The following is a 27,457-nucleotide window of genomic DNA, read 5'->3' as shown; positions in this document are numbered from 1 at the left end:
TCTACGAAAAAATAAAAATATGTAATCTTATATTATGATTCGATATTAAATTATATATTATAAGCGATGGAATGATTAACTTTCAATTGATAAATAGCCTACTACTAAGGCATCTTTTTCTATTACTTATAAATATTAAAGATAAAAATATTTCTCTCATTTACCAAGTAAATAAAATATAAGCGATTACCTAAACATTAATATAAAGTGAATTTTTAATATTTAATGATAAATGTTTTGATGTAAAAAGTATGAAGTTGTTTCGTTTTAAGAAAAATAAAGATTATGTGCAAACGAATGAATGGAGGAAAGAATAATAGACTTGTGTGATACTATTCAAATTAAAAAACGAAAAAAAAATCATGTGGGCTGGAGATAGAAGAAGAAAAGAAGGTTTACGAGATTGATAATCGTGTGATTGCTGTTTAGGTACAAGACAGAAAGTGCGAGCGAAAGACGTCGGATAGAGTAAGGAAATAAGAGTGGGAGAAATCGGTGAGCAACACTAATGTTGGTCCCAATATAATAAAGCGTGGGCTCACACCCACTCTCGCCCTTCGCTGTTCATTCATAAATTCAGTTCTCACTATATTCTTCTTTCTTTCTCCTACTCAGAATCGTCGATCTTAAAGCAGAAAAATATATTCGATTGCGTAGTCTCTGTATGCATACTAAATTACTCGTGCAGGTCACGCTTCGTGACGTTTGTGAAGCGTGCCAGCCTATCGTAAATGCATACCCATTGGTCGGAGGCTCGAGCCCCGAATAAAACCAGTATGCGCGTGCGAGTAACAGAAGAAAGCGTGGAAGGGACAGGGTAAGAGGATGATGACTTGACGGCGACTACTGAGCGCAAACCACAATTCAACTAACTTGAAGTCTAACGGATCAGCTTCCGAAGAGCTTTTCTCTTTCTGTAGATGGGATACATTATGCATAATATATTTTATATATTTGATTTATTTTCATCATTGAACGAATTTATATAGTTTTCCAATGAAGATTCCAGTAACGACATAATCAATTACTTTTTGAAAAATGTATTACATTATTGTATTTTTTCTATTAAATATAAATATGAATAAACACGATTTTTCAATTTATCACATTATATAAATATTTAATTTGTTAGACGTTATGAATATCAAAATATTATCATTATGGCTAAATCAGGAAAATATATAGAATATAAGTAATATTTTCCCATATTAACGAAATAACAAAAATATACGTTTGTAATGTACGATATAATATATTAATGTATTATATACCAAAAATATAGAATATTTTATCTATATTAAACATAGTCAAAGATGTTTGAACAGATAAATCTACAATACAAAAAATTAAATAAACTTCACAAAAAATTAAATGTGCAATTAAAAGATAGAAAACATCTCATTAATAAAAATAAAAATATCAATGAAAGAGGAGGAAATAGAAGGAACCTTGTTATGCTAGCACATTATTTATAGATCGCCGCTTGACTTTTCTTATGTAAAAGTTCCTTCATTAACTGAGAAAATACGGAAGAGAGAGAGAGAGAGAGAGAGAGAGAGAGAATAAGACAAAAGATAAAAAGATAAATAGAGAAAAAGAATTGATATTGTTTCCAAAATATGTAGATAAAAACCACTGTCGTATACAATCTATAAGTTCAACAAATTTTTCTATTTATGTTCTATCAAAGAACAATATTTGTATGGAATAGCATTGTTATATTCGATTGATTAGATAAAAAAATTGACTCTTAAAAAATTAATACTGAGCAAAATTATAAAAAATGAATTAAATTGATAATAGAATAAGCATAAGCAAATTAACGCAGGAGATCGAATTGAAAAGTAAGAGAATAAATCAAATTTATGTCACGTAATATTTACGCACGTGTATGATGATTTCTAATGGCTTTTTAGATAAAAAAAAGAGTCTTTATGAGATTTATACCCAAATAATTCCAAAGTAGTTCTAATTTATAAGGTATAGCAATACATTAGTTTCATAAAACACAATGCTAAAAGAAATGCAGTATTGAGATCGAAAAGAAGTAAAAAAATTGTTTCTCAATTGTAATAAAAAAGCGGTTAATTATCGCATAAAAAGAAAGCCCAAAATTTTAGTTTATTGGATATTATCCATAATAATAAAACTAATTGTATATTTATATTATTGAGTTTGATTTCTTCGTTTATCAAAAATAATTTTTGTAAAAAATTGTTATATTTTATAAATACAATATTATATAAAATTTTGTTATTGAGAATTATATTAAAAAAAAATTGTATGTATGATTTCATCAATATAAAAACACGGCTATTTAAAGAAAAAATCGATATGATTGAATTTAATATTTTTGATAAATATATTACTCGAAAACACTTTATTAGATAATTATAAATTATCTAATTTAATTTAATCTAAGAAAATTTTAAAATATAAAAAAAAACAATCAAAACTAATATTAATATACCTTTCTTTTTGACTTAACTGTGAAAATTAATATAAAAAATTAAATAACAAAATTCTAAGTTTATAGTGTATTTAAAAAATAAATTCGAAACATATAAATTAAATATCATTTTATAAATTTAAATATATTGTACAAAAAGATTAAAATATGTTTTCATGCTAAGATTAAATTAGTTAATCAATAAATAATAAAATTTATTCAATAATTGATGTCAAAATTATCATAGCAGTATCAATGTGGCATACGCTGGCTATTTTTTTACAAGTAAAATATGATAGCTAATATTAAACTGTATTTAAATATATGTATCATTTGTAATCTAAACTGTAATTAAATACTTCATTGTTTAATAAAATATTCACACTGGTATTTGGTATAGTCGCATTATATTGTAAAAATTCACAAGCATTTAAAGAAAAAAAATTATTTTAAGAAAAAAAAATTAATTTAGCGCCAACAAATCATTGAACTTTAATACATACAATTATTGATGTACTGAATAAATTAATAAATGATTAATTTTTATAATTCATAATAATGAAATACATTTAAAGATGATATCTATTTAATAAAAGACAGTTTTTATTTATATTACATAATGAATTATTATTTTTTCATGAGCTTATAAAAAGATCACCACTTATATTATATACAATCGTCTCTAATTTGGTATTATAAATAATTTGTATCAATGTATTTGACTATATAAACTTTGAAAATTTTGAACTACTGCATTTTAATATTATTATTGTATACTATACTTATATCGCTAGGAGAAATAAATTTAATGTTATATTAATATGTTTTCTGAGAAAGACATTTGCAGAAATGTTTATGATAATTATACAATTAAAATTTTCTGCGTAAATGAAGTTGAAAAAGTCTTATTTAAAGAAATTTATTCAAGCATACACTGATTATCTGTTGTTTATCTATTTACAGATATAGGTATGTATCTGTTTATGTCAACCTTGTATACATCCACGCATATACACATTTGCTGAAATATATGGATTTAAGAATGTATTTAATATATTTAAGAGCATATGGATTTAAGATATTAAGTAATTAATAGATAATAATACTTTATTACAGCAAGAAAATTTATTCTAACTCTGATTAAACCGTGTCGTTTGCAAAGTTGATACATTTACAAAATTAGAAATTTTAAACAAATTGAATAAAACGAGTTCCATAAGATTGCCAAAGTAAATCCTAGAGAATTATGTGTAGAATGTCCATTCATAAATAAAAATTATTGCACGATTGTATTTACAAATTATAATATAAAAACATGATAATTTTTTGATATTAATAGTTTTTTAAGCAAGTGGATATTTTAATTTTTTAATCTACATTAATTATCAAGTGTAAAACATATTAATTATAATTGAAAAAAGATGTTATAATGTAAATTGTTTTTTATATTTTCAATCAAACAACTTATATCTGTAGATAAATAAAATTATTTATATATAATTAAAGTATAAAAAAATTATTATTAAAGATTATTATATAAAAACTTTATTGTTGCAAATTTGCTTAATTTATTTTAATTTTTAGACGATAATTTTAATTATAGCTAATTAATTTTCATCTTCATAATTAATTTGCATGAATATAAAAATCTCAAATATAATTTAATAGAAAGGTAATAGGCTTAGTTAGAATAAATGTAAACATTTTGATTCGAGGGTTTGCAGCTTGAGTTAAATTTGTTGCTTTTGATATTATTTTCTTTTTGTAAAATAAAGTATTGATATAAGCTATTACTGATAAAACAGTCTGTTCCTATTTTCATTTTATTTAGCTCATATTATTTCATCTTCAATAAAAGTACAATAATACCATGGAAACAATATTCACCTTTATCACGTTTAACACGTCTGCATATTGCGCACATGCGACGACCGCAGTGCTGTCTCTCGGGTTTCTGCTCGGTGTCCAAGGTGACCATTTTCAGTATTTATTAAACAATCTTCGAAAAGTTCTTTATATATATATATATATATATATATATATATATGTATATAATATATTATATATATATATAATTATCTATTATCATTATATATAATATATCAATTTAAACTGCATTATTTTGTATATTTGTAACACTAATGAAAGAAGAAATCGGCAGCAAATTCTCCATTTCATTTTTTTGGCACAATGTTTAGTTAACTGTTTCGCGAAATAATTTGTTAACGATTGTATATAATTAAATCACAATAGCTATTCACATTTTTTTAAACAGGTGAATTCTTCTCTCGTCGAGCTCTCGATGAGTAGTATGTTGTGGGGCATTTCGCAAGGGCCATTGCTAGATTATTCGTTGTATTCTCTGATTCATGCATATACGTTTACAATTTTTTCTTTTTTGCTTTTCTTGAATTATGTACATATACTGGTAAACATAAGTTAGTTTAAGAATAAAAATTAATTTGTTAGACTTGCAAAACTTTAATATAAACTTAAAACATGAATTTTATAGGTCAGGACTCCGAAAAAGCTGTCAATATCGTGCTTGTAATATTTTCATTCTACAGTGATAAATTGCTTTTGATCATTCTTGCTCATTCACTTATTTAAATAGGATACTTCTATGTTAGAGTTGGTATATTTTAATCATGATTTTTGGAAGCTTTACAATATAAGAAGTTTTCGCTATATCTTGTGAAAATTATATAAATATTATTGTTTTATTACTTCTTTATTTACTTATAAATGCAAGATTATTGAATTTATAGAAGAGTTGTAGTTTATTGAAAATTTGGATACATTGATTTTTAAAGTATATTTCACAAAAATATTATTTTTTTGTTTTATAACAACTATTAAACAAGTATTTATATAGTATTTATAAAATATTGCATATTTTAACTTAAAGTTGTATTTACGAACTAACAATTTATAAATTATCGCAACATACAATTTTGAATAAATTATACACAAAATTTTTAATTTATTTCAATAATGTTAATAAGAATATTTGTACAATGCATATTTAAAAAATTTCATGTTTTTTTTTTAATTCCATTAAAAAACACCATATAATAATGATAACTATAAATGTGTTCTTACGTATGCACATAAAAATATTTGCAAATACTTTAATTTTAGTATCTGATATTGACATATTTATATTAAACAAAAAACTATAATTCATATTATTAAAGTCTATGAATGTACTTGACTCACAGTTGAGCAATGCTGTAATGACATTTATTTTTATTAATCGTTTTCACTAATTCCACTATGAACACATATAAGCATTTGCTTTTTAATTATTTTTAATGGAAACATTAATGTAGAATGAGGAATGAGGAGAAAAGCACCGTGTATATGACAACTCTAGCAAATCACAGTTTTAAGATTTAATTAAAACTCAATTAAACTAATAAAGAGCAGTAGATGACTACCGTCTTTATTTATTGTACCTTTTGATTTTGGTAAACAGAATTATAACAAAATTGAATATATAAAAATTTTCTATATACTCGAGTTCCTTAGGTAATTTTATAAAAGTTTTACTTGTAATATTGGAATTTTTATACTATCAATATTTTTGCATTTCGAATAAAACTACGAATTTAATCTTTGCATCTATTTAATAAAAAATTCACAGCAATTAGTTATTTTAAATATTGAAAAAAAATATTTGAAAGTTTTTACAAAAATTATTCGTATCACACTCTTTATTTTACCTAAATTTTTAAAGAGTTGCATTGTTAAATAAATTATTAGTTAATCTTCTACGATTTTTCGATAATGTTTAATTAATTTCTTTATATAGTTTAAAATTAAAATTATTCACTTAAAGACTTTAAATTAGGAAGATAAAGTTTATTAAAAGGTATATATTTTTTAATAAAATCATTGAATGAATTTCCTTTCTATGGAGTTGGTTTAATTTGTATTAAAATATAAAATATCACTGAGATTTTTGGCTAATATTACAAGTAGCATTTGCTTGCAGGCAGAAAATTTGTAGAACTCACGGAGATAAAATACATCTTACCGCTCTGTCCAATTATGTCAAGAATTACACGATTTCCTCTTTTAAACTAACATAATTTTTATTTAACATAATTATAAAATTATGTATTTGTATAAAAATTTATTTGGTATTTATTTATAATATAAAAAAATCATTCGATTTATGGAATGTACTAAACCTCATATTTTACGAATCAAATTGTAGAAATTGAAATTTTATTTATTATCATTTCAAGCACAATTAAATTGTATATTATCAAATATATAAATATATTTATATTTTCATATATAAATTAATTAAAATTAGAGATTTTATGGTGAACTGCAAATTAGTATTATCTTTTAATTTTTAAACTTTAAATTAACTTTTAACTTTTAACTTTTAAAATATTTATAGCAAATTTTAGATTTTTAAAATAAGACAGCGATGGTCTAAGCAAGAAAGTGTAATTGTTTACAGTGTTTTATATCTCGCTGTCATTTTATACAATAATTACAAATAATATCATTTTCATGGTTCCTTTTAACATAACACATCATTCATATTTTCACATTCACCATTGCACTCAAATATAAAATATGTAGCTATCATTTATAGTAATCACAAGAAAAAATACACTTTTTTCTTTCTTTTGATGAATTTATTATTAAATTTATTATATTATTATTTATATTTATTTTATAAATATTATTATTATTTTAATTCTTTCTTAGATGAATTTATTATAATGAAGTTAGGAGCGATGAATGAATCAAAATCCTATCAAAACTACCTAATTATCTCACTTAACGACAAGATAATTATTTGTACACAATAAAATATCATCGTTTATCAAACACAGCTAACAGTAGTAGCGACAATCAATATTGGTTAATTACACTGATTCACCTTCGTTTTGCACGCGTGATTTAATTATCAGATTTTATGAGTCCGTTAGCAGGACCGGTAAGCATGTTTCAATTAATCGCAGCGAAAGAATCTTATCTCACCCGCCCCTCTACAATTGATTTCTTTGGGATGTATTGTTTTTAATCATGCATAAAATTTGAACTTTTAAAGAGCCTTGCATTTCATAGAAAGCAATCATTACGTGATACAGAAAATTTTCATCACTTCATTTTTGGACCTTTTTATATTGTTTACTCCATTTCGATAACTTATATTTGTACTACTGAGTTCTAAATGGGTTGCCAATTAATGTTTTTGTGTACTCTATAGTTCTTCATGTACGTAAAATTTAGTTTTATGATTATTTTATAATATTTTATATTTGATTGGATTTATAATATTCTTTAATTATTACTGAAACCTAGAAATATTAACGATAGAATTAGAACAAAATAAAATGTATTTTGTTTATTTACTTAAACTTCAAACAAATTTATTATTTAAATTCTTAATTTAAACATAAATTATATATTGAAAATATAGTTTATGGCTTCTTTTTATTTCATTTACCTAATTTTGATGTATACTGCAATGTTATATCAGTTTTGTTTGTAGACACGATTTGAAAATGGATGTAATTAATTTTCTTATTTTAAGTCCAAAAGAAGGCGATGTACTTTAAAAGCTGTTAAACATAACGAGAGCTTTGTTTGGAAAATTACGACTCAAGTGTTGTATAAATTAGAATTAATTGAAAACTCATGTAAAAGGTAGGTTGTCGATTATTGAAAGTCTCTTCCGAGATAGTAAGTGGAGAGCGCGAGGTCACTGATCATGTTCGCAAGCACGAATGCACACAATTGTCAGAAGCTTTTTCGGAATCTTGGCCCTTGACTTCCAGACTCATACACGCACCATTCATCGAGCGCGACGCCTCGACCTGACTAAGCAGGTGCGAACCCTCGCACATGCACCAGGACTCACCGCGGCGGTGCGGCGTACATGTTACCGGGTTAGCGAGCGTGTACCCGGATCCCCGCGGCGATCAGCTGTGCTGAGCGCGTGCACCGGCTCTCTTTGTTTACCCTCTACAGCAGACGGTGTTTGGCTGTTAAACCTAATACGGAAAGCGTTCTCCTTGTTTTTTTAAGGGACGCGTGATGAGAGATGAGAGCGCGGGCAGATGGGCGCATACGTACCCGATCGGACTGTCGGTTCGTTTCGGACTGAAGTTGTGGCTGCGTACGGCCCGTCGTTGTTACTCGCGACTCTACGATGGAGAACCGAGAAAACCCGAGGCTGTGCCACGTGACAGAACCTGCGGGAGGTAGGACATAGTCAGATATATATATATATATATAGAGAGAGAGAGAGAGAGAGAGAGAGAGAGAGAGAGAGAGAGAGAGAGAGAGCAAGCACCACCCGCCTCTCCCGCCGACTCTTCCTTTCTCATATACGTACACGCAGTTATACTTACTGAGTACATAGTGAGAGAACAGAAAACCTTTGCCGAGAATTATTTAATTTAAAGTCAACGATACAGTCTAATCCGCTAGAGATTTTCTTGCTCCGTAACTCTTTCTCTATTTCTCTTTTTCTCTTCAATTTGAAATCACTGCATTAAGTACTTTACCAACAAACGCATACACGCACATACACCCTCACCAAAAAAAATTTACATGCTCATACATATAGTAACAGTCAAATACTGACACACACATTGATCTTCAATTAATTAATTTAATTTTAATATTATATAAGTACGAAAATTTTGTTAATATAATTTTTTTCACGTTTTTTGTTACTGCTGACATGTAAATGTTTATTATCTATTGTTTTGAGTAAACAGTGATTATGCTGTTTGTATATCAATTTGTAGATCGTATACATTTATAAAATTTATAATTCTTAATAATTATTAATAACTATTACTATTATTTAATCAATGAAAATTTTACCGTATAATTTATTCATTAAATTTATTTGCTTATTTAATTCTATTACAATAAAATTTTTCATTTTGATATTTTTTATTTTTCTTACTAAATCAGACTAATTTAACAAAATTTTAATTAAAAATTTATTAAAACAGTTGAACTTTGGTATTAAATTTAAACACTAGTAATAAAATTAAATGTTTAATAAATATAGTACTATTGAGAATAGTTATTAAATTTAAACATTTTTTTCAGTCCATTTTATACATCTATGAAATTCGCACATTAAAATATTAACTTGGAATAAAAAACTTATAGCTTATATAATTTTAACAGGTATAAAATTTGCATTAATTATAGAAATATTTAGTATATATATATTAAAACTATATAATATATTAATTATTAATTATAATATACTATGTTTGAATATATATTATTTAATATGTATTGAAATTGTAAATATGCAAGTTATATGCAATTCATTTAACTTCGAGAAACGAGAATTGATATGTATATCGCACTTTGGCTAAATTATTATACATTCATAATTTAAGCTATTTCATGAATAAATAATATTATTATCCGCAAATTTTGAGTACGCAGATTCTTGCAATTTTTTTTAATTTGCTAATAGTGATTTATTGTATTCCACCAATTTGTCAGATCTCTTACTTCACCATTAGCAATTAATTTTATGTAATATTTATTTAACAGATTACTTGTTAAATACGGCCAATAGAGACACAAAATGTATTGCATCGTATAGCTTCCCATGGTCCTGACGGTGCACAGCATGTTACTAGGCTCTTTTCTCCACTTGTATTTAAAAACTCGAGCCGTGACTCGAAGAGGAAAACGGGAACTACACGCACTGCATGATCCTTTCGATGAGCAACCGTTGTGAGATGCGTAGGAGGATAGGCTTGTGGTAGGGGCATCAAGCCCAAAGAAACGAAACAGAAAAGAAAAGAAACATATAGATAGATAAATTGTGGTCAGAAAGGTTATGGAAAAAGAAGACACAGGAAAAGAAATAAAAAAAAAAAGAAGAGAGATTATAATATTGAAAATATTTTTATTTAAAAAAGAATTTTATCGAGCCTATAAAATCGCTGCTATATCTTGGAATGTATGGCAAATAATATTATTCTTATACTAAATACATAATCTCTTCTTTCTTCAATTTATTTTTAATAATACAAGAGTAAAAAATGTAATGTTTAGATCATACAATACTTATTTTTAAATACAGATTTTTAATATACATTCATTTACAAATATGCAAAATTAAATATCATTTTTTTAACAATATTGAGAAATAATTTTTTAAATTTAGATAAATATATAAATACATATAATTATATAATAATTTTATAATGGTTTAAATATATTAATTTTTGATAACCTTACATTTTATACTTACGATGAAATTATAATTATCTTTAATATTAATATTTAGTGAGGAAAAGAATTTATAATCTCATATAAATGAAAAAATAAACGATACTGTAATAGGAAAGATGGAAATTTAATAATATAAGAAATAATAAAATTATCAAACTATTATTGAAAAGATAAAGATCAAATAAAAAGGGAAAATCACAAATAAGATCCATGTATTATACGCAAAATATATGAAGTCAACAGATACCAAAAATATGTATAAAGTTAAGAAAGGTTTATTTTAATATCAGGAATTCCTACAAATATTTACAATTCTATAAATAATTTCATTATATGTGAATATCAGAACAGAAAATGATAAGAATTTTAATAGGCTGTATACATAAATGTTTATAAATATGCTCAGCACAATAGTAAACAAATTTATATTCTACAAATTTAATTAACTATAAATGAAAGTATATAGTAATAAAATATTTTCATTAATATATTCATTCAAAGTGGACAACAAAATATTTTAATTCAAGTTAAATATATAACTAATTGAAGTTTATTAATATCGGAATCAAAATGATTTTAATCTATTATATTTAAACACAATTTTTTTTGTTTTATTTCTATTCTTTCTTTTGTTCATATTCTCGATTTTTATTCAACATTTTATTAATCCATAGATATTGTTTTACAAATAATATATGAAAATTATTTTTTATAAAATATTCATTCATTCAGTTATAAATAAACGTTCAGTTATAAATATGTTTATTTCAAATATAAATATTAAAGATGTTATATATATATATATACAAAATTAGTCCTATTTTTTCAATATTTTTCATGGTAATTAAAATATCAATTACGATAGATGAGTTTTACCGACGGAATTAAATATTAAAATCGGAAATAAAGATATAATAAAAAAAAATGTGAATTGGTATATAATTTTGTAGAAAATTAAAAGGTTACTGAAAAATTGCTAAAAAAATCTGTAATCATTCAAAACTATGTGTGTGTAACGGTAAAGGTCGATTATACTTGTGATCTAAAGACTTAAATAATGAAAGTTCTTAATTAAACAACATAAAGAATAAATTTATTTTTCAAAGTAAAAAAATTTTTTTAATTAATTTAATTAATTAATTCTCATTAATTTGTAATTTGAGAAAACCAAAGAAAAAAACTTTTATTTAACTTATCACGAAAAGATTATTAACAGAATAAAATCTGTTCCCTTTAATATAATAAAAATTATTTTATTTTTATGTTAAGTACATATTGAAACAAATAGTAAATTTATAAAAACTAATTTTTAATTCTTAATTATTTTATATAAGTATTGTATTGTAATTAAAATATTTATATTCTTTGTACGATTTTATATTAATGTAAATACTTAATGCAAGAACATCTGAAGATTGTTAATATTTATATTTTAAATTCTATTAAGCCGAAGCTTATGATCTCCGCTGAACACTTTCTACTATCTCGGTATCTTTCCATAAAGCAAGTATAAATTCGAAATACCCATCCATTAGATTATATAGCAATTAATATGCAATTACGGAGCATTTTTCTTAGCGTTTTTAAAATCGTCTTCATGGCTCACTTGTAAATGCGCATATCAAGTTATATGTAAAATTGTGCATTATAAATTGTATAATATACCATTGTTGGAAAATAACTAGTTACTATTGTTTGTTTTTTCATTAGTTGAATAAGTACTTCTTAAAATATTCTAACAAGATTCTAATTGAATTTCATATATTTTTGATAAAATCTTATATTTAATGCTTGTCTACACATTTATAGAAAATATAAAGAATAATATTTATAACCGATACATTTAAAATTAAAATATATTTTTTAATTTTTAATAACTGAAAGAAAATTATCTACTTCTTTTTAATTTTTCAAGTGAAATAAAAATAATAGAACAAAAAGATTCTTTGAACAATTTTCATAGTTTACGGTAATAAACGAATTCAAATTTTGACTAAAAATTATTACTTTAGTGAGTATTGAAATAATATTAAACAAATACATTTGATAGAATTATCGGTAGCATAATCTCTTTGTAACTGATCACAGAATGTTCGAGGTATTAGAGATTTGCAAATATATGTAACCGGAAATCCGAATAACTACAATCATTGAACAACAATCCTTACATTGCAATTCTCAGAGTAATTATTAACGTGTTTTAGCTGTTATATATTTTTTGTACTCTTAAATGCTTCTTGCATTTCTGGGATGGATCTTAATTGGAAGTGAAGAGTTATTAACACTTAAAAAATAAAAATTTACATATTCTTTTAGATTCAAAGAATCGAGCGAAATAACTTTTTCCCGATTAAATACCATTGTTTTTTCATTATTGTTTTGCATATTTTTTTCTATATTCAAAAGTTTCTATATATTTACACGAATTTCACTAAACAAATTAAAAACAAATTTTTTAATTATTTTTATTTTTATATCAGATTATTAAATTGAGTATAGAATAGTAATATCTCCTTTATTTTGTACTATTGTGTACAAATTTCTGTCTTACTAATTAATACTTCAAACAGTAATTGTGATTACTCTTTACAATCCTAATATAACATTTAATATTCTTAATTCGATCTGTTGAATGAATGTCTGCACTTTAGACCATTAAATAATTTATTAATTATTCTTTCTTTATTATATTTTTAGATTTGTTCATTAATTTCTTTGAATTTATATGTCATTTGTGTATAAATAAAATTTTAATATATGTTATGTAAATCACAAAAATTCTTTGATTATAAAATAAACACATCTTTTATAAAAATATTAAAAACATAAAAGATATAGAAGATAGTTGTTTGCACTACATTTGAATATTAATTTTGAATATTTGTTTCTACATGAAAGTGTAATGAGGCTGATAAATCTATATAGGGTCTTCTAATTTGTAGAAATAGCTTTTCATCACTTGAATTATCGCGACTAATCATCGAAACATCATGCATCCAACACCATGCAAAAGTGAGCACTGAAGCATTTATATGTTTCCATTACTAAAATTAATCAAATGAAAAAAGGATAGCAATTAAATATAAGAAAATGGAATATCTTCTTTAAACACTTATGCATTAATATATTGCATAAATTGCGTACTCACGATATTATATATATATGTAGAAATACATGCTCAGTATATTCACTACAAGATTGTATATATTAGTTTGTTTAAAACGCTCGATACCATACAAATATATTACACAAAACAACAATGAAGTGATTTATAAATGACAAATAATGCTATAAATATATGTGCAGAAAAATTTAGACAATGAAAATAGTTTAAAATTTTAAATATTTATTTACTTAATTGGCCTTATAAAATATTTTTAATATTTAGTTTAGTATGAATTGAAAATATTTTATTTCTATATTGACTTCATTCAATTGTATTAAATATTTTATTTAAATATACTTTATTGATTTCGAAATAATGTACACTACATGAAATTGATAACAATTCAAAGATTCAAGTACAAAATATCTAATAGATATTCATGTTTTATTGTAATACGTTCAAGTAAAAGTAATTAAGTCCAATAATTATTAGTAAAATATTTAAAATATTGAAAATTCATTCATAAAAAAATACTAATATAGTGTGATAAATTTTTATATTAAATATTCGATATCTATTTTGGTACAATGTTTTTACATTTTGTTAATAAAAGAATGATTATTTTCTTAATATTTTTATTATAAACTTAATATTAAGTTTCAAAACATTTCTTATATGATTGATTATATTTATATACCTTATAAAAAAAAATATAAAAAATTATTTTTTATACGTAGACTGATAACAAGCAAGAAATAATAGGAAAATATTTTAAAATATATAGAATCCACGAATATTAAATGAAAATAGATTAGACAAATGATTACATATAATTGATCATTTTATGAACTAATAAATGACTTGTTAAATGAGCTCACGCACTTAGAAATGTCTGAATATCAATTTTAAAACGACTCGATACAACACAAGCTGCAAGATGCAAATCTCCTTATATGTTGCACGTTTACAATAAAATATATCACCGTAGGATATTTCTATTAGTAATCAAGAGTTTATATTCCAAATCTAATATCTTCTTAAAATAATAAAAAATATAAAAGAAACAAGCTATAGAGAAATATAACTACGTCATTGGTATAATTTGAATTTGTATTTATACCATATTCGTTTGATATGTTCGAAACATTTAAAAATGTGTATATTAAACCTCTAAAATGGTGTTCTAGTATTTTTAACCATGTATGTACTCAATAATTGATAATCAAAAATCTTTTCTACATATATTTCAATTAACCACATTCTACATTTTTAATACGTGTATTCGTTTACAAATAACATCTAATTGAAATGCATATAATGCAATGAAAATGTTCATTTAATTAAAATTAAATTTAATGAAAATCTTGCAATTATAATGAATTTAAAATATCCGACTTATTATATATATATTTTAATGTTATAATTGAATGTAAATTTTTTTACTCTGTAAACAGAGTAAAATTTTTTACTCTGAGTAAAAATATAGTTTAATATTTACATCAATTTATTTAAATATTCTAAAAAATTGACTAGTGTGTATTTTTTAAGTTAAATACAAATATATTTTTCCATCATTAATTAATTATTTATAATGTTTCCAGAATACTTGAATACCTATAATAATTTTTTTTTTATAAACATTCAAAAATAGTACTCAATATTTTTTAAATATTGAAAGTGAACAAAATCTAACATAGTTTTAATACGTACAATTCTTTTCATATTTCTTCCTCTTGATTAAATTGAATCAACAGGCTGTTTCTTAATTTAAATTAACACGAGATCCTTGATTATAGGAAGAGTGCTTTTACAAGTAGTGATTAAAAAAAAAAATATAATCAACAAGGGAATCAGGCAGAAGGCACCTTCATCAGTTTTTCAGAAAATAAAATAGAATAAACAGTTCTTATTTAAAATAAAACTACAAATGTGAAATAAAATGAGCTTCATAATTGTATGACTACTAGTAAGGTAAAATGTCAAGCGCAAAATTTTTGCTAGCATTACGTAACAAGAATGACATCAATCAGCTATTTAATAATTACTTCTTATCAGAACTTTACTTTATTATTCTATGAATATTACTCAGTATGAATAATTCTTGGTATTTAATTTACTATATGAGTATGTTAAACTGCCCTATAAATGGACGGAAGAACGGTATTCAAGAAAAAATGTGAATTTAATAAATCGGATTACGAAAAGCAAATCAGTCTTTTATTCTCTCTGCTATATTTTGTCTTCTATTTTTACTTATATATTTCACTAAAACTATAAAAAGACATATTTTTTTTCTTTACAGTTTTATTAAAAATTATAAAGGCAGATGATTTCAAAAAAAAAAATACTTTATCGCATTATCTTGAATGAAAAAAAAATTTTTCTCAATTATATCTATTACATATTTTTTATTTTTAAAATAAAAAAAAAAAAAAAAAAAAAAAAATTAAACAGTCACATGTGCATAGAAAGAAAATAAGTGAATTATAATAAAATCAATATTTGAACAGATGTAATATAGCATGAAAAACATACAATTTATCTGACAATTTTTCTTACTAAAAAAATATATAAATAAATATATATCATAAGTGGTAGTTTAATAAATAATTTATTATGTTTACTTTACATTATTTTAATCATCGGGAAAAATATTCATATTTGATACTTATAATATTTATATATAATATTATTATTTATATATAATATTTATGAATGAACAATATATATGTATAAAATAATTTATTAGTCTATTAGTTAGTGATAGTAAACAAAGAATTTTAAGAAAAAATTTCCTATTAACAATTACACGAATTTTTATAATGAAAAATATATAGGTGCAAATATTTGTATTCAAGCGAGACATTTTTATAAAGATTTTTTAGATTTATGACAAGATAAAATTAATAGAGATAATTAAGTAATTTATTGTAGATTTTCTTAAACTAAAGTTTTTACGTCAAAACAAAATAAGAAAGTAATAAAAAGAGAAAAATTAAGAAAGTGCAAAAAGGGAAGTAAAAAAACAAAGAATCAAAGAGAAAAAGCAAATACCAGTTTTTTGTTTTTCGCAATCGCATTGCAGTTTCTTGTTCCATTCTCCTTACCAACTTTAAGGACAGATTTACCACGATCATATCAAATCTCGTGTTCCACTAAAGTAATGATTGATTTTGCACAACTGCAATTTTCGTTCTTACTGTAATTATATTATCTTGTTCTATCGTAATTTTGTACGTAAATTTCAAGACATATGTTTACATGTTTTATATTTCTGAAATTGTAGAAATCTTATAACCAATTATTTTGTATGTTTTATAATGCTTTATTAAATACTAAAAAATATATGATATAATTAACGAAGGATAATTGATTCAATTTTTTAAAGTATACCGTACCTTTCTGGCTGCTTTAATGCAAAAGTATTTTGAATAAAGGCTTTTAAAGGTATAATAAAATATTATAGTGCATTAATCTAGTAACTATAATTACTCCTAATCATGAATTTATTCATTATTTTATCATTAAATCATATAAGGTACAAAGTCAAATATAAGCAAGAAATTATAACGATATTTTAAGTACAATAATTTCCAGATTGTTAAAAGGTAAAATTACAAAATAGTCTATGAATTTTTTATCATTGACAATATTGTAAGTATGCCATTATTCCATTTTTTTTAATCAAAATTTGGTAGAACTTATGAGAAAATATAATTCAAACATATAATGTTTCAACGATATATATCTTTGAGGTTACAATTTTCATCGATTTTGGCATGAAGATGCGGCAGTATTTGGCGCGCATTCAATTCCTTAGTAAATTTAATCATGTTTCAGACTCAACGACTAGTACAATTGAAGTTAGTAAGTAAAAATTAATATAGTACAATAATAAAATTGTTAATTCATTTAAAGTCTATATTTTAAGAAATATAGTCTGTAAATAATTTTAATATGTTTTAGATAAGAAATAGATTTTAAAAAACATAATATCATCCTGATATATATCTGAGTTATATTTTATCTCAGAATCTAGCATATGTAAATAATGTTAAAAATTATACTTTTGTGTTGTAAATGAAGTAATATAGTATGGACAAAACTTATGAGTTTAGCTAAAAATTTAGCTACATTCAGTAAATTCAGTTTGAGACGAAATGTTTTATGTACAATATATGTTATATTATTATGATATAAAATAAAATGGAAATACAATCGTTAGCACAGAAGGAAATGAAAATATTAAGATGATTTCGCCCATTGCAATACAAATTATCCAAATATATTTATAACATATTCTAAAACATTTCTCTCTTACTCTTTCGAAATTTGTAACGTCATCGGGGTGATTTGTTTGACCAATAAAGACTGTCTATAAAGCTTATCATATGCTCTAAATATAATAAAATTATAGTGAATAATCTTTTAAAATTTTACATTTATGTTCATTTTTTTTGAAACTTTCAATTTTAACAAGAAATAAATTTTAAAAGAAACAAACTAGTTATTTATTTCTTTTTGCGAATTAAGATATATACATAGATAGAGATTTAGGTATCGAAATATATTTGATTTGCTATTTTTGAAGTTAAGCATTTTAAAATTTATAGTTAAAATATATTTTCTATTATATATTTGTATACATATGCTAGTTAAAATTACAATATTATATTTTATCTATAAAATTGTAAATAGAAGAATAAGAAGAATAAGATATATTATATTTATTTTATATTATTTACAAAAACTTAATTCTCTATGTACGCTAATAAGGTTAGACTTGGACAATAATTAATATAGAGAAAACAGGAGGTAGATGCAAAATAGATCGTGAGTTGAGTCAGAATTGATAGAAAGAGACTTTAAACACATGGTAATATACCTCCATGTAACACATAACTAAAAATGTTTCAACTACTGTTTTGAAAATTTCAGACTTATTGACCTACCTTTCAATATATCATAAACATATATTTCCTACTTTTTATCTGTCCCTCGACTATTATCCCCCCTCTCACTCATTCTTTCATTTTTTAAAAGAAGATTATAAATATATAACAATGGTAGAAAGAAAAATAGAAAATACTCCATGTACAAGAATGAGCATAAATAAATTAAGATTACGGAAACATCTGGAGAACGTATAATAAATTTTGGATCCTTTGATCGGCAAAAGGAAAGAAAAATTGCCGTTGCCTTAATATTTAGAATAAAGCCTCAATATTTTCAGGTTTTAATCCATATATAAAAAAACAAAATAAATTAGTTTTGTTAGCTTTACTATTGATTCGACATCTTCCATACTTTCTTTTAAAATGTGACTAATAAATAGTCTTTCACTATTAACTATTTACTATTTAAGATCCATGTTTTTTTGAAGAATGTAAAGTTTTTTCAATTTCGATACATGTTATATATTTACACTAAAGATTTTTCTATTCCACCTATTTTATTTTTTACGAAACATATTGAAATGCTACTATATATTATTAAATTATTTTATACTATATTTATATGTTAAAAGATTTATTTCGAAGTGAATAAGAAATTTATAAATGATATTATTACTATGTTAAATTATTGAAAATATGGATGTAGTTAAAATATGAATTAAGACTTAAACAATAATTTAAAAGAATTAAATTATTTAAGTTAATAATTTGATTGATATATCGTGAATTAAATAGTGTGTATATCATACATGTGCAGTGCTAATGGTAGGTATAAATAAAGTTTTCCTGAGGTAGTCTAAAACAAAAATTAATGCAAAAGAGAGAAAGGGTATAACTAAAGAATTAAATCGAACTTGAAACGATCTAAAATTGCCAGAGACATAAGCGAGGAAAAGTTGGGTTCTCCAAAGTTAATAATCATGTTCACACTAAGTGTAATGAACTAATCATTGCTCATTAATTTTTTTCATGTCTATTCTTTCTCTATCTTTTTTTCTATTTATTCACTCCACATTTTTTTTCTTTTTATTTAAAAAAATTCAAAGATATTAGAATTAGAAAGAAATCTCTTATTATTCGTCTACAAAAAAACGAATAAAATAAAAATATCACTTAGAGATTTCTTGTATGTATTTTAATTGTAACAAATTTTTGAGAGAGGATTGTAAAAAAGAGTATGTAAATCTGAAATTCGTCTACATTCGTTACTTATTTTGATTTATATTTTTTGCAAAACCAAAAAAGAGATAAGAAAGAGAGATAGAGGGGGAAGAGAGAACGAGATAGAGAAGGAGAAAGAAAGAGAGAAGGAGAATGAGGCAAAGACAGAAATCTTCAAAAGATAAAACCGCTACCACACGTACAATAAACACATATTGTTCTAAGAGAAGCAACCACACAGCCTGAGTGCATTACTTTTTATTAATTTTCTCTCTCTTTCTCTTTACCCAAAAGAATTATGCAGGATTAATGCATTTCGGTAAATCACAATTAACTATATACTTTTTTAAAAAAATGTATCCCCTTCATATTTTTGTCAAAAAAATTAGATAAAATCTTGTTAGAAGTCGTTAGAATTATAACAGCCGGTCGTTTGTGAGAAAAAGAAATAGGGAAAACAAAAAATGACAAAGAGAATAACAACTATATAAATAGCGATTCTTTCTCTTCGTTCTTACCCTCATCATTTTATTGATTATAAAGTAAATTTTCTTATTGTTTTTTCATTTGGCTAATTCTAATAACTGATTGTAGAATCTTTGCTGGATATAGTTTCAGTACTACTTTTATTGTCTTTTTTTTAATAAAAGAGGTCATTTTATTTTCACATATAGATGTATTCGAGTATCCATAATATTTTTTTAATTTGGAATGTTCTTCTAACTTTTAATAATATTTGGCAGCATAACATTTATTATATTAGTAACTAATAACTATCACAATTATATAGTTTTTTAATAATAATTTTAATTTTTTGTATTAAGTTAATAATAATAAAGAAAAATTGCATACGTGTTTTAAAGAAATTTAATTGCAGTTTCAAAATTCAAAACGTATTTTTCTTTTTATTTATCATTCATTCAATATAAATTTATACTTTTTCCTTTACCAAATATTCAATTATAAATTGTTTAATTAGTTTTGTATAATATTAAAAAATTGTGTCATTGAAAGTTTTTAAAAAATACATTTCATATATTTATTGTTAATATCTAAAACATTAGCATAAAAATAAAGATTTGAATATACATACAAATACATATATTTGTACAGAATTTTTCTTTCTAAAATTCTTATTAATAAAATAAATAATATAGTACGATCTCATGACAAGTACTAAAAAAGTTTGTTACAAACATTATGATAATTATTAATATTTGGTTCATTTTAAAAACATGAAACTTTAATACGAAGAATTGCAACTTATTTTATAAATAATTAAGTTCCATGTACATGCTGTACTCATAATTCATTCCCATTTTAGTTTTAAAATTTTACTTGTCAATGTTAATTCTTAATCTTTATATCTCCTACAATACATTTTATTCATGAATTTTAATTGTATATGGACTATTGAAATATATATTAACGTTTCACGTATAAGCAACAATAAATTGCAATATATTAGATAGACGCTGACATATATGTAGTTTTTTTAAGTTATGTGTAGTTACAAAAAGTGTGAGAATAGCATGATTAAGCAGAAAAAGAGAAAAGCTCAAATCTTGAAATCAGTTGGATGAAAATTCCTTTTTGGTATCAGAAATGCACTACTTCATAACTTTATATATCAATAAAAATTACTTTTAAAATTATGTAAGATTCCATTAGCTTTTTATATATACGATACGGTTTTGTATATTTATGTATCACGTGCAATCCACAATATTTTTTATTTTTAATATATATCAATATATATACTACGGTTTAGCTACCTACCAATAGTTACAGCGTATAAAGCGAATGAAAGAGTGTGAGAGAGAGAGAGAGAAAGAGAATAAATCAGTTACGATTATTTCTTTACACTCAGGTAGGTGTGTTAATAATTTTTCGCAGCTCCTCGCATCCCCTTTATTCTTCTCATTTTTTACATATAATCGTACACCTGCGCTTACTCATTACTATTTAGTGATCTCAAATACATAAATTTAAATGTATTTGAAAATTATATTTTATTCCTACTTAATTAATCGTGTACGTTCGTTGATTTTGAAAGCACATTAAAAAATTATAATGAAGATTAATTTTTAAAATGCTTTTTTAACTTTTTTTTTGCACAAATTTATTAAAATTAGAATAAATATTAAACTACATTTAAATATTCAAACGAAAATTGAATACATTGAAATAATTAAATATTTGCTATGATATTATAAATGTTAGATATGAAATAAATCGATGAATTACATTATATAACTGTATTACAAAATCATCATTTAAAGAAATGTGTATTTAATATTAAGATTGTTATGAAGAATTTTATTATTGTTATTATGAATAAATTTTAATGATATAATAAAAATCGAGTTCATTTTTTAGTGATATGCTAAGTACTTACCGAGCAATAGATTTTTCTAGGTACCTAGAATTAATGCATTAAAATTTATGAAAAATATGAATATTTTATAATATAAATTGAAGTTTTTTTAATGGTATCTCTTATGTATTGAAAATTTTAAAGTCTTATTTTTATTTCAATTATCATTTACAATTCTAATAGCTTTAAAAATTTTATTTACTGGAAATAATGCTGAAATTGTTATATACAAAGTAAAAACATAGTTTACCAGTAAATTTTTATAAAATCATATATTACTTTTACTTGAAAAGGTCTTCTTTCTAGTACGTAAATTAAATATTGTCATTAATAAAATAATGTGCTAAAATATATATGGAACTAATTCGTAGATATTATTAATATTGACACAAAGATTGTAATATTCATTAAAGCTAGAAAATTGTGTTTTATATGCCTCGAAAATTCCAGGGAGAAGATGAAAATATTTCATATGAAAAAAAGAGAACGAAAGTGACACGAGGTAAGAGATGCATCAGTTCTAAAAATAAATCTCACAAGCTAGGACAATTCGTTGTATATTCATAACCATTCAGATACAAAATACGTACACTGCTGGCTATTGTAGTGGGTGAACCGGATTTCGAAGCATCGATTCCTACTCGTCAGTTCTGAAAGACTTAATATTGCCCTTGATATCGTTTCGCATTTTTATAGTGGTATCCGAAATTATATGATAGGATGCGATTGCCAATTATTAGCTTTTGATTTAAAAAATTGCTTCTTATATCAATATTACAGAATTATTTATATACTGCTATTTTATTTTATAACCTGAATTCGTACTATAATTTATCAAATTCATTAGAATAATTTTCATTCAAAATATTAATATCCTAACTGTACTTAGCAATTTTGTAGATTGCAAACTTAATATACAGTGTATATTTCTATTCAATTTATTTTACTCAGTTTACGTCTAGTTAAATAAATAAATTAGTAAAATTTCAATTAAAATAAATTATAAATATTAAAATAATCTATAAATGTGAAAGAATAAAAATTATTTTAATAACAAAAACAGTAGAATATGATTGTAAACGTCAGTTCTACCTATTGAAACATAATTCGTAAGAATTGAAAATATATTAAAATACATATTATTATTATATGGCATGTACAATTTTAATATATTTATGTTAAGTAAAAGGTAAATTATATATATACAAGATTATAATAGTTTAACAGTTATAAAGATCAATTATCTCATTTAATCTTAATTTATAGAGATTTTTATTAATTTTAATTAACTATAAATTCATTTGCATGACACTAATCTTAATTAAATTTTTTACAAATTTTTAAATAAAATTATTTAACAATTAAAAAAATTAAGAAGCACAGAATAAGAGCATTAGTTACAGTATAAAAAGAAGTGGATGGAACAAAAAATGGAAGATAGTTTAATACTACAGAAAATGGTAAATTAAGAAATGTTATAAACGCAAATCGATAATGGTTACATGCGTATAGCTCATACGTGTAACACCAGTGTTTTAAAACAGGCACATGTTCCGCCTCTAACTGCTACTGATCTCCCACTTTTTTTTTATGCTTCGCCCCCACAATTATCGTCCTTTATCCTATCTCTCCTTTACTGTCTTACTTTATTAAAGTACGATCATTATGACAGGTTTCTTAACTGCTCGAGGTTTTATATTAATAAAGTAAGTAATTGTATTATTTCTTCTAATGTTGACACTGCTTTTATTTTATGTAAAACTAATATAACTAAAATGCTCATTTCCTTTTCTTTATATTTATAATAATCATTTTTATGTTAAAACATAAGAGATAATATTTGAAAACTCGTAGCTGATTTTATTAATTTCAAAGAAGACACGTATAGGAATTCAAATTTATTTAAATATAAAAAATTATTGGATATACAATTCAACATCAGTTTGTTTCATTAACTCAATTTATAAAAACATATTTAACGTTTAAATATTTTTTACAATATTCGTATCTTGTTATAAATTTATATCACTATTTTATTAAGGATTTTATAATGTATTTTCAATAAATAATAATTATTTATCAGAAGTTTATTAGCATGAAATAATAAAATATTAATTTATAAAAACACAATATTGCTACAAAAATGATCATAAGTGGATTTTTATTATCGAAAATAATATAGCTGTATTTCAAGATCAGAGCAAATATTATTTTTAATTTATATGGATATAAAACATAATTAATGCCCTTTTTTGTTCATGTATGATATAAACAAAAGTAATTTTACTCAAAACAATAAGCAACGAGTAATGAGTTATTAAATTTAGCAACCAAAATGCAGGTACAAATGTTGATATCATCTTATAGCACAATGTCATAGACATAAATTTATATTCAATTCAGTCATGACTTGGTGAATTGCTGACGGAAGGAAGTTAACCTAATTGGCATGCAAGCCTTGTCTATTAAATGGATGCAAAAAGGAACAAAGGGGAAGCACAAGAGTGAAAATAAACGAGAAACAGAAATAAAAAGGCAAAGGCACTAATAACTTGATCATTTTTAATTTGCGCAAAATATATACAATCGACTAATGTATTGAAAAAATAAATGAATAAATTTATCATACTTACTAGCATACTTTGATATTGGTATTTTATACAGCATTGTAAGGTCTATATATTTATACCACAAAATTTTCATTAAAGGCTATTATCATTATTATTATTATTATTATTATTATTATTATTATTATTATTATTATTATTATTCAAACATTTGATTATATCAATGCACTCTTAAAATTATTATTGCAACTAAAAAGTATTAAAATACACGTCCGTACTGCAATCATAATCATAATTTCATATGTTCTGAAAAAAGTACAAATTGTCAATATGATATAATAATAAAGGGAAAATTTTGTAAATATTATATGCCGAGGGTAAAGATACGAAATAGTAGATGTGAAATATAAAGACCTTCGTTAAACAAGTATTAAATTTTTGACATTTGCCTTATAAGTGACAGTATTACTTCGACGCTGCACGTAACAAATAAAACGGAACTTCCTCTCTTCCTTCCGCAGGCGATCGTGAGACGTATAGAAGAGAGTAATCAAAATTGTACGTCTTATTGCAACTAAAAAGTACATAGTACATATCAAAATTAAACATAACAATTGTAGAAACTTTATGTGCTTCTACTCTCTCTATCTATTTGTCACGATATATATATATATAAAAAAAATAAAGTATCTATATGTAATATCTTAAAATTCATTTGCTTTTGTTAATTTTTAATTTGTAGACATTTAATTTTTTAAAAAGACGGATATCTATTATTGTTTAGGAACATTATCTATATAAACTATAACAAAGATATTATTCATAAATAATAAGTGATATTATTTGATTTATTAATAAATAATATGGTATACTGGGGAACTTATTAAAATAAAACAAACCAATGTATCAAAATATGACTGAATTTCAAGTATTTATATACTATCATATCATATATTGTATAATAGTGTATTCATAGAATATTGACTATTCAAAACGATTCTCTTTCTCTCTCTTTTAATATTTTCTTCCCACATTGTATATTTTTATGATTACATCAGGAAATAGGTGTGTCTATTTATAAAGATGATGCAATTATAAATTACTTATACGTTGGTGCAAATAATCATAAATTCTATGTAAAAGATACGTGTACTTGCACAATCGATTCTACTTCAAAAAATTTGTTGCTGGATCTATATTACTAATTTTATTTTACATGAAACTTGAGATCGGGTCCAAATAACTTTGTGTTTTAAGCGTCGTACAAAATTTATCAATCATAACAATAATTTTTTACTTATAATTAATTGGAATACATATCATTAAACAAATAGTTTTAAATGTTATTGATAAGTGAAAAATGTTTTTTGATAAATTAATAGAGAATAAAAATATTTTTATAAATTTTATAGTACATCTATCCATATTAATAATAATTCTAACAACATGTACATATCGGTATAAATGTAATATACCGAAAAACTTGAACATAGTTATTTCTATTTAACAAGACGCCTTCAAATGTGTAATAATAATTACATTTTTATTTTAAAATTAATAAAATACTGTTACGGTACCGATAATACCGATAAAATTTATAAAATCAATGCTCCATCCATAAAATTATTAAAACCTATCATTTTTACATATTTTTAAAATTATCGCAAATATAATGTCAAGATCATATAACGTATATCGTCATACTCATTTTAAATACCGATGCATAGATTGGATTTAACTTAATCGAAACTGTTCGTTCAATCGTTCACTTTGCTTATTTCTAATTATAATGAATTCCTTTCTAACAATACTAAATCATTAACCAAATTTGTAATGAATTTTTGTAAATTAATACCGATTCGTGTTCGCAAATTTAGTTATCCAATAATTTATTTATATCGTATAAAATTTTACTTTTTGTATGTTTTGAAAAAAATTAATTAATAATCAAATTAAATAATCTCTGAATACAAATTTAGTCAGTATAAATAACTTGAAAATAAATTAAAACAGCATTTAATATCATTAATTGTAAATATACTCTCTAATTATTCGACTAAAAAGAATAATGTAAAAAATTGAATATAAATTTACAAATGATGTGTGTAAGAGTAATTTAAAAAATCAAGAAAGACTTGATAACTTACATTCTTTGTTGCGATCCATGGATTGCTGAAGGGGTGAGTCATCAACCTCTGCTTTCGGAGGCGATTGGTTGCCCTCTGCCATTTTCGATTCGGAAATAGTTGTCGCTATCTTTTTGAAAACAGCAACACCTGCCTTATCCTTTGGCAACTGAATCTTTGTTGATTTTTTATTACAATTCTCGATGTCCTGCGAAGGTTGGCTTCTGTTTCTAAAATAATAAAAATTTAACATAATTTCTTTTTGTGAAACTTCAATATTTATTTATTTATTCAGTTTTAGTATACTTAACTAGTCTATATAACAATAAACACTAGCTTTTATACATCTTATGTCAGAAGTATAAGAAAAAGAATTATATATATATTTCTATTATATCAAATATTAAATTAATTACAAATTAATTATCACTTTCTTCAATGAATTGTTACTTTAAATGTTAAATGT

At 23.6% G+C, this 27,457-nt stretch overlaps 1 protein-coding gene across 1 annotated transcript in view; it reads right to left on the bottom strand.

The window, feature by feature from the left end:
• LOC105360839 (Myocardin-related transcription factor) overlaps nucleotides 1-27,457 on the bottom strand; it is a gene marked incomplete at its 5' end in the record, with an annotated part of 202,216 nt that overhangs the window by 26,150 nt on the left and 148,609 nt on the right. The window contains one exon of the mRNA XM_011497839.1: nucleotides 27,013-27,215. Coding sequence (XP_011496141.1) covers nucleotides 27,013-27,215 — 203 coding nt within the window. The remainder of the gene's footprint in view (nucleotides 1-27,012; nucleotides 27,216-27,457) is intronic.

This window comes from Ceratosolen solmsi, unplaced genomic scaffold (assembly GCF_000503995.2).
Source record: "Ceratosolen solmsi marchali unplaced genomic scaffold, CerSol_1.0 scaffold47, whole genome shotgun sequence".
In the NCBI taxonomy this organism is placed as follows: Eukaryota; Metazoa; Arthropoda; class Insecta; order Hymenoptera; family Agaonidae; genus Ceratosolen; species Ceratosolen solmsi.
The sequence above is the reverse complement of the archived record's forward strand: the minus strand, read 5'-3'. Positions and strand labels throughout refer to the sequence as shown.